General features: G+C 42.3%; 1 protein-coding gene across 30 annotated transcripts in view; it reads right to left on the reverse strand.

Moving 5' to 3' along the window:
- Nucleotides 1-2: 2 nt before the first annotated feature.
- cdk5rap2 (CDK5 regulatory subunit associated protein 2) overlaps nt 3-18,473 on the reverse strand; it is a 29,632-nt gene continuing 11,161 nt past the window's right edge. For 5 of the 30 annotated variants that reach the window (XM_020081993.2, XM_069514234.1, XM_069514236.1 and 2 more), the window contains 39 exons: nt 18,174-18,344; nt 17,926-18,036; nt 17,710-17,847; nt 17,407-17,586; nt 17,094-17,288; nt 16,811-17,002; nt 16,473-16,584; nt 16,238-16,377; nt 15,646-15,762; nt 15,365-15,508; nt 15,145-15,257; nt 14,892-15,031; nt 13,168-13,308; nt 12,953-13,062; nt 12,657-12,794; nt 12,064-12,165; nt 11,796-11,977; nt 11,454-11,712; nt 9,816-11,364; nt 9,552-9,653; nt 9,024-9,172; nt 7,896-8,302; nt 7,526-7,758; nt 7,140-7,191; nt 5,985-6,191; nt 5,521-5,684; nt 4,425-4,769; nt 4,141-4,266; nt 3,878-3,991; nt 3,528-3,717; nt 2,720-2,841; nt 2,290-2,505; nt 2,118-2,198; nt 1,751-2,007; nt 1,427-1,576; nt 1,204-1,345; nt 946-992; nt 786-840; nt 3-506 (listed from right to left, as the gene is read on the reverse strand). In XM_020081993.2, coding sequence (XP_019937552.2) covers nt 382-506; nt 786-840; nt 946-992; nt 1,204-1,345; nt 1,427-1,576; nt 1,751-2,007; nt 2,118-2,198; nt 2,290-2,505; nt 2,720-2,841; nt 3,528-3,717; nt 3,878-3,991; nt 4,141-4,266; nt 4,425-4,769; nt 5,521-5,684; nt 5,985-6,191; nt 7,140-7,191; nt 7,526-7,758; nt 7,896-8,302; nt 9,024-9,172; nt 9,552-9,653; nt 9,816-11,364; nt 11,454-11,712; nt 11,796-11,977; nt 12,064-12,165; nt 12,657-12,794; nt 12,953-13,062; nt 13,168-13,308; nt 14,892-15,031; nt 15,145-15,257; nt 15,365-15,508; nt 15,646-15,762; nt 16,238-16,377; nt 16,473-16,584; nt 16,811-17,002; nt 17,094-17,288; nt 17,407-17,586; nt 17,710-17,847; nt 17,926-18,036; nt 18,174-18,344 — 7,518 coding nt within the window. In that variant the 3' untranslated portion in view covers nt 3-381. The remainder of the gene's footprint in view (nt 507-785; nt 841-945; nt 993-1,203; nt 1,346-1,426; nt 1,577-1,750; nt 2,008-2,117; nt 2,199-2,289; nt 2,506-2,719; nt 2,842-3,527; nt 3,718-3,877; nt 3,992-4,140; nt 4,267-4,424; nt 4,770-5,520; nt 5,685-5,984; nt 6,192-7,139; nt 7,192-7,525; nt 7,759-7,895; nt 8,303-9,023; nt 9,173-9,551; nt 9,654-9,815; nt 11,365-11,453; nt 11,713-11,795; nt 11,978-12,063; nt 12,166-12,656; nt 12,795-12,952; nt 13,063-13,167; nt 13,309-14,891; nt 15,032-15,144; nt 15,258-15,364; nt 15,509-15,645; nt 15,763-16,237; nt 16,378-16,472; nt 16,585-16,810; nt 17,003-17,093; nt 17,289-17,406; nt 17,587-17,709; nt 17,848-17,925; nt 18,037-18,173; nt 18,345-18,473) is intronic. The other 25 variants (XM_069514227.1, XM_069514217.1, XM_069514219.1 and 22 more) reach the window with 24 other exon arrangements.

Consider the following 18,473-nt stretch of genomic DNA (forward strand, 5'->3'; position numbering starts at 1 on the left):
GCTGGGTTTCACCTTTTTCTTTACTGCATGTGCACATGATTCTTTCTGATGACACAGTCGCCCCGAACCATCCCTTACATAAACTGTTAGGCAAAAACAAAGGGTAAAAACGATAAGTCAGTAATAAAAAAACACTTTCCTGTTCTTATATCATATAAAAGAAAAATATTTTAAAAATATTTTTAAAATGCAGGAAATACTATTTACAAAGGCATTTTCTTTTAAGAGAAAAACTTTTACAACTTCAGTACCTAAAATAAATCAAATTAGGTTTTGTGCAAGTAAGATAGAAAAAGGCTTTGATATCTGGGGAGTAAGGTGACGGTTTTACAGCAGGATGAGGCCTGAAGAAGAAGAAGCAGCGTAGATGAACCAGCAGGTTTAGAAGCTGCAGTGCAGAGAGGTGTCGCTGTCTGAGGACGCTGAGTGTCTGCCTGGTCCGGAAATGGGTGCACTCCTCCTCTCAGGCTCTGTAGTGCCCCCTACTGGCCAGTGACTGGGACCTCCTAAAACAGACAAAACATGTCAATGACTTACTGTGAAAGCTGACAGGTGCTAACAAACTTTCAGCTTCAAACATGCAGGACAGAACCAAATGCTGCAGACAGCTCTTTCCAGACACATGCATGTGACTAGTTGTTTATTAAAGGAATAGTCCTCCATTAAGGAACACTTAGAAAGAAAGATATCAAACTCAATATCTTTTCAACACAAAGCCACTTTGTGTTTACTTCATGCACCATGCATCAGATCACTGTCAAAGCCTGAACCTCAACCACACTTACCTTCGTCTGGTCCTCCAGACAGGCCCTTCAGGCCAAAGACGGTACAGTAATTTGTCTATCATAATTTCACATAGAGAACAAGAAGGAAAAGAAGAGTGATTCACTGCTGAGAAAGAGTTTGACATTTTAACTGTGGTTTTGGTTATTTGGATAAACTCACCTCTAAGTTTCCCCTGGCTTTCTTCAACACTCCATGAGTTAGAGCCACTGCACAGGGAGACAAACATGATTAACTGTTTGTATGCTTTACTATAGTAAAACATTCAGACTATATTTCTTAATCATTTAGTCTAGACAGGAGCTGATGACATTTAAAAGACTCAGATTCAGTTTAGAATACAAGTCTCAAAAGCAGACAACGTTTAAATAGATCATCTCAGTTCTATTATGTGGTTTACATGGAACTAGATAATCATACACTGATCGATGATGACCCTCTCCATTCCCTCTTTGAGCTGGTTGGTGCTGCGGAGGCGTTTCACGGCTCCACTCAGCATCCTCTCCTGCTGCGACAGCCGGCTTTTCAGTCTGGCTATCTCAGTTTTCAGCAGCTCGTCCTGCTGACAGAGAAAGAGAAGGATATGAGTGTAGATACTTCACTTGTTAGGCCACATTCTTAAATGTGTGTGTGCATGTTTTACCTGCTGGTTGTTGCCACTGTCCCCTGCTGTGTTTCCAGCTGGCAGAGAGACTCTCCACACCAGTTTGAGCAGTCGACCGGCCTCCTCTAACACATGCTGCATGGTACTCATGCTGCTGGACAAACTCTTCAGATGCTGCTGTTCCATCACCTGTGAAGAACACAATGGCATGAAACATGTTGACAATGTGTTGTGTATATTCTGTCCTAAATGTAAAGCCCATTTATTCAGTTACTATTGAAAGCTTATTACATCTTCATATTCTCATTAGTATTAATCAGTAAAACACAAACTAACATGTAACTCTGGATATTTTCTCAGCACCTTGTTGTCAGAGCTCTGCTGCCTGACTGTGTGCAGACACTCCTGCAGTTGTGTGTCCATGCTGTGCGACAGCTTACGACCCTCTGAGATCTGCTTCCGCAGGGCGTTGTAGTCCTCGATCAGGCCTAAAACGTGGCGGCCGTTGCGATTGGCCCACATCCTGTGGCCCGGCACCAGACGAGACGGAGCGCCAGAGTCACCAGAGCTGCTGCTGAAGGACCCACCGCCCACCTCTGAACGAGCGCGGCGTTTCTCATCTGAAAACATTTACACATGTCCAAGTGTTTTAACACATGACGGATAACAACGTTAATCTGGTGAGGATTCTATTTAGTTGTATGTTTAACCATGCTGACAGTTTTCTTACCCAGGACATTGGTTTGTTCGTTGTACTGAAATGAGTGGCGAAGATCGCAGCCTTCACGACCTGGTGACCTGCCCCCTTCATCTGAGACAAATGTAAAACCAATAGTGACGTGACCTGCAGATATCTGTGTGTCACATGTGATTAGCATGTTTAGTTGGAGCCTTGTGTTTACCTGGAGATGACAGCAGGTAGTTGATGTTGATGGTTTCAGAGCGGTTGGGTCCTCGGAGCAGCTGCTCCTCCAGTCTCTGCCGCAGAGCCGTGTTGGTCTGGATGCTCCTCTCCAGCTGCAGCCTCAGGTGACGGATCTCTGACAGAAGCTCGCTCAGGTCCAAAGAGCTGGAGGATGGAACAGGAAGTGGCTCCTGGTTTGTCTCACTGGATTCTGCTGAGAGGTGCAATGAAGAGGAGAATTCTAACTTAATGTATGTAAAATGAAGAAGATTATTTGTAATTGTTGCTAAGTGACAGAGTAACCTCTCGTAAATCAGTGCAGAGTTATAGTCTTTGTCACCTAACAATCTTTCTCTATCACAATTGAAGCTTCATATGATTTCAATTGGCACTTTGTGAAGAAAAGAAAACAATCAAACAGGCAGTACCGTTGTGTTTGTGAGCATCAATCTTGATCTTTTCATAAACTTGCAGCTCCACTCGCAGTGACTGGAGAAGATGCTGGGAGTCAGACAGCTGCTGCCGCTGGAGCTTCACCTCACACTGCAACCTGGAAACACAGAGACATAATCCAGTGAGTTTAAATAACATATTACATGTTATTACTAAGAATATGTATTTGTTACATTTGCTACATAAAAAAGTACATCATATACGTGTATGACTTTTTTTATGTCTTACTATTCTTTGCCTTTTTTATGCATTACTTATACTTAGTTGTTTTAAACACCTTATTGAACTGACCGTTTCTATGCCTTACAATTTTCTATTATACTACTGACATACTATACTATGACATTTTTTGATAATCAAAAAAATGTTTCCATAATGAAAATTGAAAATCGTAAGTTATTTCGTGTGTTTCCAACTAAGAGCCTTATGTTGTGTATTATACACACCACACATGCTCAGAGTGACAAGATAAGGAAAGCGAGAGGAGAAGCGATCTGACAGTAAACTAGACTCCAGGTTTCGAGTGTCAGTGTCACCCAACTGTGTCAGTAGAACCTGGGGCAAGAGGTCACATACTATCATTACTGTGTTGGAGCCTTCAAATGGTGGACTATCATGTTTCTGAGTTTACTAATAGTATGGAATAATGGTCACAGTAACAAGTCTTTAGAATATCAATTAACAGCCTGTTTACTTTCAGGTTGCATGGAGGAGAGCACTGATGATATAATATTGAAGACATTTACATGTGTGGTCATGATACTCTGATGTTTGTGTGTGTACCTATGCAGCTCCTCTTTGCTGTGGTGCAGTGAATCCTGCAGCTCTGAGTTTTCTTGGCTAATGTGCTCCAGCCCCTCCTGAAGTCGGCTATTTTCCTGCCTGATTGCTTCAGACTCCTTCCTGCTCTGCTCTAGTTTGGCAGTCCGTCTGGCCAGAGTCTCGCGTAGCTTCTCGTTCTCCCTCTGCTTGTCTGGAGGAAATAAAAGTATTTGCAGGTTAGTGTAAAGCACTGTCAACAAAAACGGCACTGCCCAGAATGAACTGGTGTTTGGACAAACATTGTCTCTTTGGTCTACTGACTGAAAAAAGTGTGTGTGCCAAATAAACTTGTTAGAAAATGTGCGTTTTACCTCGAGATGCCAGGTTGAGCTGTTCCTTTAGGGTTTGATTTTGTCCCCTGAGAAATCGCACCTCATTAGCCAGATGCCCCTGCTCCTCATTACCCTGGATGAAGATGTTGGTAGCTGCCAAATCAAGTATACACACACTCATCAGTCAACAAATATAGAGCATGAGTACAGTTCATGATAGAAAATAAACAGTATTTTCATGTTTTGTGCAAAACAACAATAAGAGAGTGAGATTAGGAGAGTGTCCAGTTGCAGGTGTGTACCTGGGTCTTTCTCCACCTCGGCTAGTCTCCTCTCCAGCTGTTCCCTGAGACGGTCGTTTGTGCGGATGCTCTCCTCCAGACGTTGTCGCAGAGCTCGAATCTCCTGCAGGTGTTCTGCCAGCAGGTCTGACAGAAACACGTGCACAAAAATCATAAGGAAGGGAAAGTAAAAGGGTCTAAAGTATTACATTCTGATTTAAAAAATGGGGGATTTGCATGAGACAGATTAAAAACAATAGTCTAAATTTAAGCAGCAGAAGCAGAGATATCCTGATGATGTTTACCTGAATTCATAGTGCTATGCTGCTCAGGAGCACTCTGTGGGGCAATGTCTCTGTCTACTTCATGAGCTTCTGTCTGAGGCCCTGGCCCCTGCTTGTCCTGGCCTTGATCCCAATTCTGATGGTACGGGCTGCTCTGGGAAATAATTGATCGATGTAGGTCCAGTTCACTGCGCAGGGTGGCGTTGAGCTCCTCGTTGCCTCTCAGCTGCTCCCGCAGTCGCCCGTTCTCCCTCTGCAGGCCCTGCAGTCTGCTGGAAGCACCCCTGTGACTGGACACACCGTCCGCCTGAGCTCCACCTACAGGTGGAACAGCTGCTCCCATCCAATCAGAGGAGTGTCGCTGGCCTAAATGTGTACAGGGAAACAGAAACAAGTAGATTAACCACAAAAACTGTTTAAATAAAATAGAAGCACACATTTATTTATCTGTTGTGATCTAAGATGTATTTTTAAATTAATAAAGACCTTATTGTTTCCCTTCATCACTCAATATTGAATCGCTTCACTAATACTTCAGGAAGTTGGAACTGATAAAGCACACAGCCTTCATTGTAACACATGTAGCTGCAGAACCACTGCAGCATCAGGAACCAAAGAGGTGAGTGTTTACAACCATACAGTGTTGTAACATTGATAAATGTGAGTTGAGGTCGGCTGGCCCCTGGGCAGGGACCACTCACATATCCATATCCTTCACTATCTCTTTTACAGAGGGAAACTCAATTTAAAGAATGAACCTGATAGTTGCCACTGAATAATGCAACTTCCAAGATTAGGCGGATTGAAAGTGGACACCTGCTTTGTGCTGTGGGACGCCTCACTGCAACAGAAAAGATCTGAGTGGAAAATAAGTGCCATTACAGGCCGTGAGTAGATTGTCCTGGCTGTGGACAATGAAATCCCTATCACATACCATTGAGGCAAGAAAAGGGGAAAAGTGGGCATTTTTAATCGAGCAAACTAGTTTAGTAGAGACTATACCACTGCCCAGCATCTCTGACACTTAAAACAGTAATTGGACCTGGCTTTCACACCCCCTCACAAATAAATTCTATTATGAAGACTATATGTAAGTGTTGCATCTGGAAATTCTTACTTGGAGATCGACTGCCACCTTGTGGGCTATGGCAGGAGGAAGAGGTCCTGTCAGAGTGGTACAGGTCAGAGTGAGAGCTGTGGTGGCTGCTGGGACTTTGGCTTCCGAACTGGCTCTGCAGGGTCTGGATGAGACGGTTCTTCTCCTGCAGCTCTTTAGCCAACCTGGGAGGAGAGAGGAGAGGAAACATAATGAGTCATGTTAAAAAAATCAGTTGATGATCCAGAAACACATCATCCTCATGAGATGAGTCAGTCTTTAAGAACACAAAACAGCTGGATTTTATCCATGACATCATCTCGATTGAGGAACCACCCAAAAAAGGATTCAAACTGAAAGACTTAAGAAGCCAAAAATGTTTTGAACCAGAGAACTTGCAACTTTCAGAGGAAACACACAGCTGGAAAAATATGAAAGATATCACAGCAAACGCCACACTGTGTTTCTGGATCAAACCCACTCACAGATCCAGCTGCTCTCTGGTGCATTTGGCCAGGGTGAGGTTTTGTTGAACCAGGACTCTGATGCACTGCTGCAGCAGCTCTCTATCGCCCTCTAGCTCCAAACGCAGATGATCTAACTCCAGTTGGATTCTAGCTGGGTTGTCAGGGAGATCTCTCATGTCCTCATGGGACAGCAGGGAATGTGATCCCTGCTGAAGCTCCCCGAGACTGTCAACAACAGTACTGTGGATGAATGCATGTAACTAGGAGCCATATTAATTTCCTCCACCAAGGAGATGATGTTGCAACCACTGTCAATTGTTTTTTTGACTTTCTTTAACATTGCTTTTTTGACATTTTCCCAGATTTCCCAAAGAATAATTCCTGGACCCTAATGAAAAAAATCAGGCATGTTTAGGAAACTAATAGCTAGAAGTGTGTGCAATTTGGTGAAGAGCCAGATCTACTGAATTTACTGTAAACGTGGTTTAATTTGGTTCTTATTGTGGTGTTTTATACAAAGCTTGATAATTAATTTGCTTGACGTGTTGTGTGTGTTCTTAGTTGATGTCCTAAGAGATCAGTGACCCAGTTTGGGGCAGTGTGACCCCAATGTTTTGGTTGACACACAGACAAAATTAGGTCAACAGCAGGACGCCATTCAAAGCCAAAATCACATGCACCACCAAGGGTCATAAAGCAATTCAATTGACTGGGTGGAGGTGGAGCGGGAGGGGGTCTTTAATAGGGTCATGAGACAAACATAATCAAATTAGCTCAGCTAATGCCACTCCCAGACTGCAACATTTACAATATGGTCTTTCAAAAGCACAGACCTGTGTAAAATAAGATTAATAGTGGGTATGCTCTTTTTCCAATGCAAACAAAATACTCTCCTGGATGTAAAAATCATGACAGATGATGAAGTTCAAAATAAAATCATTGAAACAATGATTTTACCCCGTGTCTCTCTGGCAGTAAGTATAAGAGTATTTCCAAAACTGTTCAACTAGCACGTTCAAGAAAAATTCAGCTCACCCAACCATCTTAAACCTAACTTTACAAGGTTTGGATTATATAAATATTATCAGATAATTATTTTGTACCATAAAAAAACAAATTTAATACATTTAAATTAAGTAGGGTGTCAATAGAGTAATAGAGTTTGAGACGTACCTGCGAGACAGTTCCAGAGCTGCCGCATCCTCATTATCCAGATGAGACTCTCCTAGAAGACGGAAGAAAATATGCTGTCAAAGAGCTGTCTGTAAAAATCAGTTATGAATGACTGCACTTTTGTCTTCCACTGTCTCTGCTTTGTCTTTGTTAAACCATAATAGGTCTGTATTTATACAACTAAAACTCCTTTCCTGCCTTGTGTTTTGCTAAATATTGAGTTGAGGTGTAATTTATCGCCCAGTTCCAACATCATTTTGATTATGTGTGCTGGCTGGATTTTCTGTGTTTTGGTAAAATGATGCATCATGAAAAACTATGATAAAATAATTAACTGTGTGATTCTGATTAGAAACAAATGCAGAGACCATCACTGCAGCAACTACCTTTGTCCAGCCGTCCCTCCAGTCTGTCCAGAAGATTCAGGCTCTTGTCCAGCTGCTCTTTGACTACCTCCCCCATGTAGAAGTCGACTTTGCTGGCCTGCAGCAGCTCCTTAAAGGCGTTGCTCAGCTCCTCCAGCTGTCGGCGCTGCAGGGCTCCCAGTCCCCGGCTCTCCTTGATCTGCTGCCTCAGTTGTGACAGCTCCCTGGCTTGTGACTTCACCAGGGAGTCCAGTCTGTGGAGAAGACAGAATGAGGACAGGCAGGAGAGAACACCAAAGATGACAAAATTAGTCAAGATTTTATTTTACAAAGTGACTGTGCAGTTTTTACTTGGTGTAATATTGTTAACGCAGTGAAAAAGAGAGCTGACCGGGCAGGTGATGTAGAGCGGCTGTGGGTCTGTGGCAGCTGTTCAGTTGTGCTTTTGTTCAGTGTCCTCTCTCTCTCCTGGTCCAAATTCAGACGGCTGGTTTTATCCTTCATCGCCTGGTTCTCTCCCTCCTTTTTCTCCCTTTGCTGCACAGTTCTGTAGCTACTATCCTGGCAACGGTCCTCCTTCCGTGTCCCTTCTTGATCCCTGATGACAACGGAGGGGTCAGAGGCGTTGGCAATAAGGTCACTGGAGAGGGAGTTCCTACGCAGAAGGTTTTGCATTTGGAGGATGAGTTTGGTCTGGTTTTCCAGCTGGGCCTTCAGCTCTCTCACTTGTCCCTGAAGCTGGAGAGGATTTTCAGAAACACCGTACTCGTCATAGACCTGAAGGCTTTTCAGACTGACCTGAAAAAACACAGTAGAAGGTTAAATACTGTATCAGTTTCCACTGATGTTTTCCAAATTCAAAGAGTGACTAACTGTCTTTAATAGAATTGTAATGTTTTAATTAACAATCCACTAAGCGCTGTAAAAACTAGTATCTCACCTGCCAGGCATTCCAATCTCACAGCAATCAAATGTAGTTAATAGTAATACATGTAAATATTTTGTTTCTGTAGTTTATTAAAAACTCATCTATTTTGAAACTGTCAATGACAGATTGTATTAGCTGTAGCTCGTTGATTGCACTATCATTACCTCCGTGGTTGTTTAAAAATTCTAGCTTGCTGACCAATTTTAAAACCATAATGTGAAAAGGGCCATTGTAAAATGTACCTTATAGGAACTATGTTTTTTGCTACTGATGTGTTTCTTGGCCTTGACAGAAATACTCATGGACTACTTTAGCAAGATAGCTAGCTGGATATGCTAAAGATAGCAGTGTGTGTTCAAGGAACCAACTTCACAGTTTAATGCATTTCTCACACTTCTGCATTTTATTTTTGGTTTTGAAAAAGCCAAGAAACAACCTTGCTAAATATTAAAATACTGAGTGTCTACATGTATATATACAGTACCGCCTATTGCACATCACTCAACTTATGGAGCAATCCAAAATTTGACAGACCTGCTGAGCCTTGTTGCAGATCGCTTAATTGTAATTAGTGAAAGAAAAGGTGAATACCTTGGCTGAGCTGAGAGCTGGAGAACTTGGATACGGTGTGCTGGAGGTTGAGTCCAGGTTTTCAGTGGAGGAGAAGGTGGCCTGTTCGTGTTTCAGTAGGGAAGGCAGGCTAGAAGCACTACGACTTGGGTTCACACCAACCTCTAGATCTGGCAACAAAAGGGAAACATGGAAAAAGTCAAATAAGGAACAGAAAAACCATTAGAAGTCATAGGAAACAAGGTGAAAGTGCCATGTGTAAATACAGTCACTTGTGAAGCAGACAATAAATAAAAGTGAAAGGTTAATGAGTGCTGGAAGGACATTCCCAAACTTCAGAGTGAAAACATGCAAGAATTCAAAGAAAGAGTACCAAGAAGTACCAGGTTAAAACCAGTAGAGAGACTGGGTGGTTATGAGACCCACACAGATGTGTTACAGTCGCCTTTGTTCACTTCTCATGCAGACATAACAAGAGAATCGATGCACATTTTAGATTAGTGTCCACTCAGGAGACAGACATGCAGAGTCTGTCTAGAGGCCGTCTACCTGTGCTACTGCTCTCTTCCCTATCGTTTTCACTCTTGCCACTGGTTTCGTAACCCAGGTCTTGCAAATCCACCTGCACGCCTTTGTCATCCTGCTCCAGAGCTGGCATTAGAGGCAATATATTTTTGAGTTAGGAAGAAATCATTCAACGTGTACAGAATCTTGTCTCTCTCCTTTATGGTGTTCCTGAACAATATGCTTTAAGGAAAGTGTTTAACTTTACATGTATATGTCTTAGAAGCATCTGTGCATGTGATAACTCACCTTTCCGTGCAGTTTGGGTGGGGGTTGTCTCAGTAAGAGCGGTGGCTAGTTTCTCTTCCAGGCTTTTATATGCTTTCTTCTTCTCTCTCAGTGCCTTGTGGAGAGACTCTAGCTGGGCCTGAACATTTGGTGGTAATCCCTTTCCATCCTGCACTGACCTGTGGGCCTCGCTCTCTTCTCTATGGCCTTTCTCTTCTTGTAAGGAAATCTGCAATTCAGAAATCCTGTGAGAGAGATCATTGTAGACCTTGCAGAGGAGACAGAGATTTTGATGGAGGTCTCTGGGAAGTTGACCCTTTGTTCCAGTGACAGCGGTGCTACACTTGCTGCTGGATTTGGTTGTTTGTATCTGGGTGGATTCTCCCAGTTCTTCCCTCTCTTGCAGGGCTCTCTGAAGTTTGTTTAAATTCACCTGCAGGTCAGAGCTGATCCGTGAGGATTTAGCAGAAGTCGAGGAGCCAGGATATGTACAGTGTTCTGCTAGAGAGGCAATGGCAGACTCAGTTGCACTTAGGCAGTTAATTACAGCTTTTGTCAAATCCTGAGTTAAACTAGCGTCAACAGAACTTCCCATTGCCCCGTGGTGTTCCTCTGAGCCATTCTCTGCTGCTAACTGCCTTGAAGGTTTACCATCCTGGCCAGCACTGTTACTGTTGTAGCTCTGTTTAGCAGCAGCATCTGCATCTCTCAGTTTTTCCCTCAGCTCTGCATTGAGCTTGTTCTGCTCCCAAAGTGCCTCCTGCAAAGAGTCTGTGTGTCGCTGCAACTCCTGCATTGAGGCGTTAGTGCTTCCAGAAACACCTCTTGGGCTGTCTCTCTTTGAGGATGCATTAACCTGCTGCAGGGCGCTGTCTATCTGTGAGCAAAGATCCCTGATTTCTGGATTATTTTCCTGGCTGTTGGAGCAGGTGATGGCTTTCTCTGCCATAATCACAAGCTCAATAAGCTGGTTGTTAAGCTCCTCCTTGTCCTGTAGGGCTTTCTGCAGCTCCATGCATCGACTGTGGAGGGCAGCATCTGAACCCACAGAACCAGAACCTGCTCCTGAACTGGTGTGTGATCCAAATCCTCCCTGGTTGTCCAGACTGCAGGCAGTCAGGTAAGCAATAGTTGATTCTGCAGCCTGTAGGGCTTCAACATACTGGTGATTAAGCTGTTCCTTTTCCTGAAGCTGAGTGTGGAGCTCTTCCCAGTCAGCAAGCTGCTCACTGAGCTTGTTGATTAGGGCTTCTTTCTCCTGACACTCCTGGTGGAGGAGCTCCAGCTGAGTGAATAGAGCAGAGTCAGTCTGGGTGTTATCCAGTCTCTGTTCAGCTTCAGAGCCCTTGTCCAACCCTGCTGAACCTCTGCTATGCTGTGCAGTGGAAGTGCTTTGCTGGAGAGATATTGAGAAGTCAGTTTCTGCGTGTAATTGCTGATACACATCATCCGAATGAGGGTGTTGAAGTGCATCAGTCCTCAGGTATTCAGGTCTAGTTGACTGCATGCTGCTGCTGCCAGTCTCCTCTCTCTGTCTCACAGGAACAGGAAGGCGAGATTTGAGACCAGCCTACAAATTAAGCAAACAGATCAGTAGCCATTAAAGAATGAGAGACAGACGGCAACATGACATCTTTCTCTTACTGTTTCAGTACTTACCCCATGCCTTGTGGCATGGCCTGGTCCTTTAGTTTTTGACGTCTCCATCCCATTGGCAGTGCTGACAACTACCTCCGCTCCCTTTTCATTTGACACCTTGATCGGCAGTGTTTCCATACTCTGCCTCAATTCGGCCTGTCCATCACTGCTGTTCCCTGAGGCATCCGTGCTCTCTTTTTCTTTACACTCTGCAGATTTTTGTTCCTTCAATAGACCCCGCATTTCCACATTTTCAGATGCCAGTCTGTGCAACTTCTCTCTGCAATAATGGAGATCTGATCAGTGTACTGAACCTTACGATGAAAATAAGAAGAATCTGAATTATTAAAGAAAACATATTACCTGAGGTGTGAGACTGATGTAGCCCCACAATCAGTCAGCAGGGATTTAAGTGCCATTACATCTCCATTCTTCTGTTCTCTCTCTCCAGTGTCCAAAGTGTTGTTGCCAGACTGAGGATGTTCTCTACTCTGGCTAAGACCACTGTCCATATTCTCATTACCCAATTGTTTTCCAGACACCATCTAAAAATGACCCAGAATATTTACAATAAACTTTAGCTGAAAATAGTTCAAAATCTCTTTATAATAAATTAATGTGTGTTTCCTACCTGTCCTAGTTTGATGTCTGTCTGGCTCTCTTTGTTCCTACCAGGGTGATGCTTCCTGTCACTGTCAGCCAAAAGCTGTGTCTCCTGCGTCCTCTTTAGCTGCTAGAGTAATGGGATGGGAGGCGAGTATGACACACATGGCTTGGTAAAAGAAAAACTTAATGAGGGAACAGAATCCATAAAACACTGCACAGCAACAGCAGAATGGCATGACGTGTCTAATGTGGAATGGCAAAGAGAGACCATTTTATGGGACACAGAGATAAAAAAAAAAAAAAACAGGGACTCGTTAGGAAAGGTGAAGGAGGGAAAAAGAGGGTCTATTTTCTACTACAGACAAGAGACACACGTTAGAAACAACAGATATAATTCCACAAAGTAAAGAGAGATTAGTAACAGGCTAAACAGAGCAGAGGTCAAGGTGTAGGTTCAAAGGTTAGAAAGGAGCTAATAAAGGTGGATGTTAGACAATGACTTAAGCATTTCCTAAATGTGGACATACTGTTGATAATTGTCAATAATGTGGACTTTATTGTTAGATTTAGGAAATAAACTTTGATGTCACAAGTTCCTCATCATTTGTGGCTTCTAACCTGATTCCAGGTGCTGACCATGTCTTTTCCCTCCTTGTTGGAAGCCTCATGCTCTGACTTCTCCAATAGCGACAGTCGGCTCTGCAACTCGTTGTTTACAGTCTGCAGTCTGCTTACACAATCCTGCAGGTCCAGCACCTAAAGCACAGACGCATTATTTGTTCATCCAATGGTATGAGTGTCTTCCTACTGTTTTGATGAAATACTTTGCCATTTATCAAAGTTGTAGATACTATTAATAATTTATAAGAGCCTATTTGTAAAAAAAAAAATATTAGTTTAAAAAAGGAATTTACCTTCTGCTTTAGCTCTTGTTCAGAGAGTTGACACAAGCTGTCATCCTGCCCCTCCCCCACACATATACTCATGTAGGAAGTCTGATCGCCAATGAAACTCAAAGTGTCGCCTGAAGCATAGAAAAAAAAATATTGTCAAAGAAAGGACTTGTCTGCTAAAATTGTTTCAGGTCAAGCTGTTGTATAAAATCTAGTGTATTTTTTTGTGTTCGTACCACCATCATTGGCCCCACCGACCCCTCCTCCACGGTTCTGGATTGCTCCTAAGCGAGCCTGCAGAGATGCATTCCAGCGCTGTGCATCTTCGAGCTGATGTCTCATGCTCTCGAGTTCTTTAGGATCAGTGGGGTCCATGCCTGAAGACATACACAGAGGGTTACATGCAACCATGTCTTGGGGCTGACTAGACAGTACATTTCTCCGCAAGGTAACAATGTTACAGTGCAGTAAAGCTATTAAATGTGTAGATAAATCAGAATGATTTAGCTTTAAGTTAACAATGATTTGCATGCTGTAGCATCTGCAGTTAAAACTTTGTTAGACTTTGTATTGCAATAGTTTTCACAATGATAAAAACAGTTCATCTGCACTTCTGTGTCTTAATACTGATCAATTAATATGCATTTCTTGATAAATCTTGACATGGTTATTGAATACGTAATAAATTCACCATTATTTGGATTCATTAAATTGTGTACGCTAGTGGTCAAATTTGATGAGTCAAAACGCTTGTCTACATATGGCATGCATATGCAGAAATTATATAAACAATTCAGATTTTAAAACAAAAACAAGAAAGGTGGAAACTATATTAGTGGTAATTACTATAGCTACATCTATTTTGCATATTCAGTGTAAATGTGAGCCATGGGCCTGTTACTTACAGCTGACCTATTTATACACCTGGCTCTTTTCAGACAGAGGCGGGGTATGAGCATGCCATGCACACAAATGCACGTGTGACACAGACAGACACTTAGTTGGCTTAGACGACTACCTCAGCATATAGTGACACTTTTCATTAGTCTTTAAACTGCATCCTGATGTGACGCTATTTAAAGCACTAACTTCATTGAAGATATATATATATATATATAGAGAGAGAGAGAGAGAGAGAGAATATATATATATATATATGCGTATAGAGAGAGAGAGAGAGAAATATATATATATATATGCGTATAGAGAGAGAGAGAGATAATTTATTGATCCCTATAGGGAAATTTAACTATGTGGTGTCATACGAGAATAATGTTAAGATTTTTTTGTTAGGATCCATTTAAGTGGAGCTACTCTATAGTGGGATACAGAATCATTCTATATCAGTATAAAAACCTTGAATGACGTCCCTAAAGTTGTTATATAATGAAATGCTTATGCCATTAAATCCAATTCATGTGACAGATGGTTGGATGGATTGGGTCATTAATCAGAGTGGTGTTAGAGAGCTGATGCTTTCAACAGACAAATGTTTTAATGGAACAGTGAAAACAAGCAGACAGGATGTTACTAGCGAGAGATGGAGAGAAAATAGGCCAACAGCAGCCTTTATTCACAGACAAACTGGGAGACAGTGTGAGGCCTTTACATTTGAGGAGAGACAGAGAAAACAGCAGCTCTAGTATGGACACAGACATGCAGATGATAATGTGATGATGTAAAAACAGTAACAGAAAGAGAACAAAGAAGATGAGTGAAGGGACCAGGTGTTCATGCAGAATGAACTGACACAGAGGACAGGACATACTGTCGGAGTAAACACACTGGACAATGAAGAAAGGCGTTTTTATGTTTTCCCTTGGATTTACGGATATTTTGGTTGTATAAGTTTTGGTTATATATTTAATTTAGTGATAAACATAAGCTTTCCTTTTATTAAGTTTCTTTTCTTTCTTTCACTCCCCATTGTCATCTAGCACCCAGTGGGTTTGAACTGCACCTTCTCCGAGTTTGGCTCTGTGTATCTCTCTCTCCAAGTCATCCTTGAGCTCCTCATTAGATTTGATGCTCTCCTCTAGCTGCTGCCTGAGGAGCTGCACCGCAGTCAGTTCCAGCTGCAGAGCATGGAGACGCTGGGCACTGCAAAACACATATACATTAATAACACCAATAAAATGAACCTACTCAATATAACGGTTTTTGTTCACTCATTTGTTGTAATGTTGTTTAGATACTGTGACCATTATCCCCACCTGTCCTGCTCTTTAACAGTCCTGACCAGGCTAGAGTAGAGCTGTTGTTCCGCTCTCAGGGCTTTGTTAAGAGCATCATGTTCCTGTTGCAGGGCTATAAGGTTGGGTAAAGCCTTAAGGGAGACAGAAAATAAAATGGTGTTGGTCTTAATGTTGAAGCATTCAAACATTTAGATTTGTATTTATTATATTTATTTTTTATTTCAAGTTTTCAGTGTACCTCTTGCTGGCTGTCTCCACCAATCATGGTTCTCTCTCTTTGTGGGAGTCCAGGGAATGATCTTTCCAGGCCAGAGCCAATAACCTGATCCTGCATGTGATCACCCCGACTGTCACCCTTCTGCCCAAGGCGCTGGTGAAGAACCTGCTCAAAGAAAAAAACATGAGAAAAATGGCAGAGACCTCATGGAGTTCGAATGCTGTTAGAAGAGAAGCTGCTTATCCAAAGTTGGTAAATCTTTCAGTGGGAGAGTTAGAGTGTGTGAATGGGGGGATCCTTACATTGATTATCTCATCCTTGGTCTTCAGAGTGGAAGTCAGTGACTCAATATTAGCAGTCTGACCTTCACTGCGACCCTCCAGCTCAGACAGTAATGACTGTAGCTCCGCCAATGAGATCTGGAGAAAAAAGTAATGAAGGGAATTAAACTAAGACATTTGTTTGGAATAGTGCCTAAATTATGGACATCTATTAAATGCTTATACCCAACTAGGGATGTCACGTTGTGCTTTGCCATATTGTCCTACTTCCTCACTCCCCTGCTGACCTGCGCTCGTTTTACACGTTGACAGTGAACACCTTCAAGGGTCAAAAGGTTCTTGCATTTGCAGCCTCTGTTGTTTTCATTGAGCTATACCTCATAATTCTCATTATTTCCCTACGAGCCACTGTTTTGTTTTATAATATTAATAGTCTTTTCTTATTATCTATTACTTGAAGGCTACATAGCCACTATTGTTTTTATAAAGGAGTGTTTTGTTTTGTTGTTTTTTGCCATGGTATTACATTGTGTATTGAAAATCATGGAAGTCTCATGGCATCTGTATCGACTACAACATTTTTGGTATCTTGACATCCCTATCACCAACTGACCTTCAGTTCATTCTCCCTCTTCAGGGCATTGTTCAGTGCCTCAGTTTTCTGTGCCAGCTCAGTCTTCAGGATGACAACTGTCTTCCTGGAGAGTGGGATGTTCTCCACATTATCGCCGCCATTCCTTCTACACAGCTCAGCTTCAGTGGAGACAAAAAAGTAATGAAATTAACAGAATTGTAATATATCTTAAAAATATCCAGTGAATAATTTAAATAAGGACTTAAGTCCTTACCATCCCTCTCGTCCAACTTCTCCTGCATGATTTGGATAGTTTGTCTGAGCTCCAACACATGATCTGGCTCCGCCTGAAACTGGTCCCTCTCCTGACCATGCAGCAGAAGTTTCTGCAAAATTACAAAGGTATAAAGTTTGCTCACTCAGCCATGTATATAAACTCTTTCCAGAAATCTAACCAGATTTTAGAGAGGCCACAATGTGATTTGAAATCATAATGGAGGAAAGGAGTGTGTCTTATTCCTCCTGGGAGTTTTTATTTATTTTCCTTGTTAGGGATCTAAGTCAAGCACATTTAACAGATGAGTGACACCGTTATATCCCAGAGGAACTTACATTGATGAGGCTGTCTTTTTCAGCAAGCAGTGCTTGGAGGTTTGCAGTCTCTAAACAATCCTCCTGGGCTCTTACAGAGCTTTGCTTCTCAGCAGTGGCAAGCTGCTGTTGCCTGTCAGACAGCTGCTTCTTTAGTTCCTGAATGTCTTGTGTACGCTCAGACAACATGCGGTTGTAGTGCTCAGCAGACTCCTGCAAAGACAAAATAACAGACCAAATTACTATGTATATTATGTAAATTTATTTCACTCAAACCAATCACTATGATGTCTTAAATGTTAACCTTGAGAAGTTGGTCCTTGCTGCTGATTGTAGCCAACAGTCCTTCCACTGCGCTTTCATTGTCTGCAACCAGCCTTTCCCTGGCTTTCACAGCCTCAGCCAACATAACCTCTGTCACTTTTAACCTCTGGCCCATCTGTTCAGCAAGGTCATGTACATGACTTTGTGACTGGCTTAGCATGGATTTGGCCATTTCCTACAAACAAGAAGACAGAGTTAGAGAAACCAAAAATTGCCTCAAAGACATGCCTGAGGATAAACAACCAGGTAAAGTCACATCTGAGGGTGTGAGGGCGACTTATTTGTCAACTGACCTCCATGTCCTTTGTCTTGCCCTCCAGGGAGAGCTGCAGTTGGCTGATGATGGAGTCCTTCTCCCTCAGTGATCTGTTCAGGTTATCTTCTACATCTTGCTTTGCTCTCTGAAGGTTTTTGAGTGTGTTTGCAAGATGCTGCAGCTCCACATCCTTCTCCTTGATCAGACTATCAAAACTCTAGAGGTAGAGAATTAGGCAGACATGCATCAAAATAAAGTATTTTCTGATGACAAAGGCGAAAGTCAAATTTCTAGAGTTTCTGATATTTTTTCTAGATCAAACATGGTGACATCTACACACATTTATGGTTTCCTCGTTGTGAGATAGCAAGTTATTTAGCCTGTCCAGGTCTCTTTCCTTCTCCCTTAGAGACAGCTGCAGCTGGTGAATCTCATTGTCTTTCTCCTCAATGGCAGCAAACTTCTCATCCAGTGCTTGCTGAGAGAGCAAACAAGAGGATGTCAGAATCTAATTATAATCACCATGGTGAGAAGATTACACAGAAGGAATGTATACCTCCAGAGCCTTCTCCTTTTCTTTCAGTCTTTGCCGCAGCTTGGAAAGCACATTGTCGTTTCCTCCTGGGCTTTTGCTTTGCTCAAAGTCTCTGAACATATTTATGTATTCCTGATGAACACAAAGAAAAACAAGATAACAACTAACAGCATATTTTCATTTGTAGATATTCCAATGGGAAAAAGATATGAATAGAAATAAAAAGATTTATTACTTTTATCTGAAAATGGTAAATGTTTTAGTCGCACCTGTAGCTGCTGCTCTTTATCAGCAAGGGTGGATGTAAGCCGCTGGATGGTGACCTCATGGGCTTGCACTTTTCTTTTGGTTTGATCTAGCAGCTCCTGGTACTGCTGCTCCAGAGCACTCTCCCTCTCCCCAATCTCACCGCTTAGCTTCTTCAGCTGATTATTAAGATCCTGGAGGGGTCAATTAATAATAGACACAAAAAGTCATATTTTTATGGGCATAGTTAGATAATAAGAGGATTGTGAGTGCTTCATTGGCTTCATTGGAAATATTCATTAGAGAATTACTGCCCTGTCTTA

Source organism: Paralichthys olivaceus, chromosome 18 (assembly GCF_024713975.1).
Source record: "Paralichthys olivaceus isolate ysfri-2021 chromosome 18, ASM2471397v2, whole genome shotgun sequence".
Classification (NCBI taxonomy): Eukaryota; Metazoa; Chordata; class Actinopteri; order Pleuronectiformes; family Paralichthyidae; genus Paralichthys; species Paralichthys olivaceus.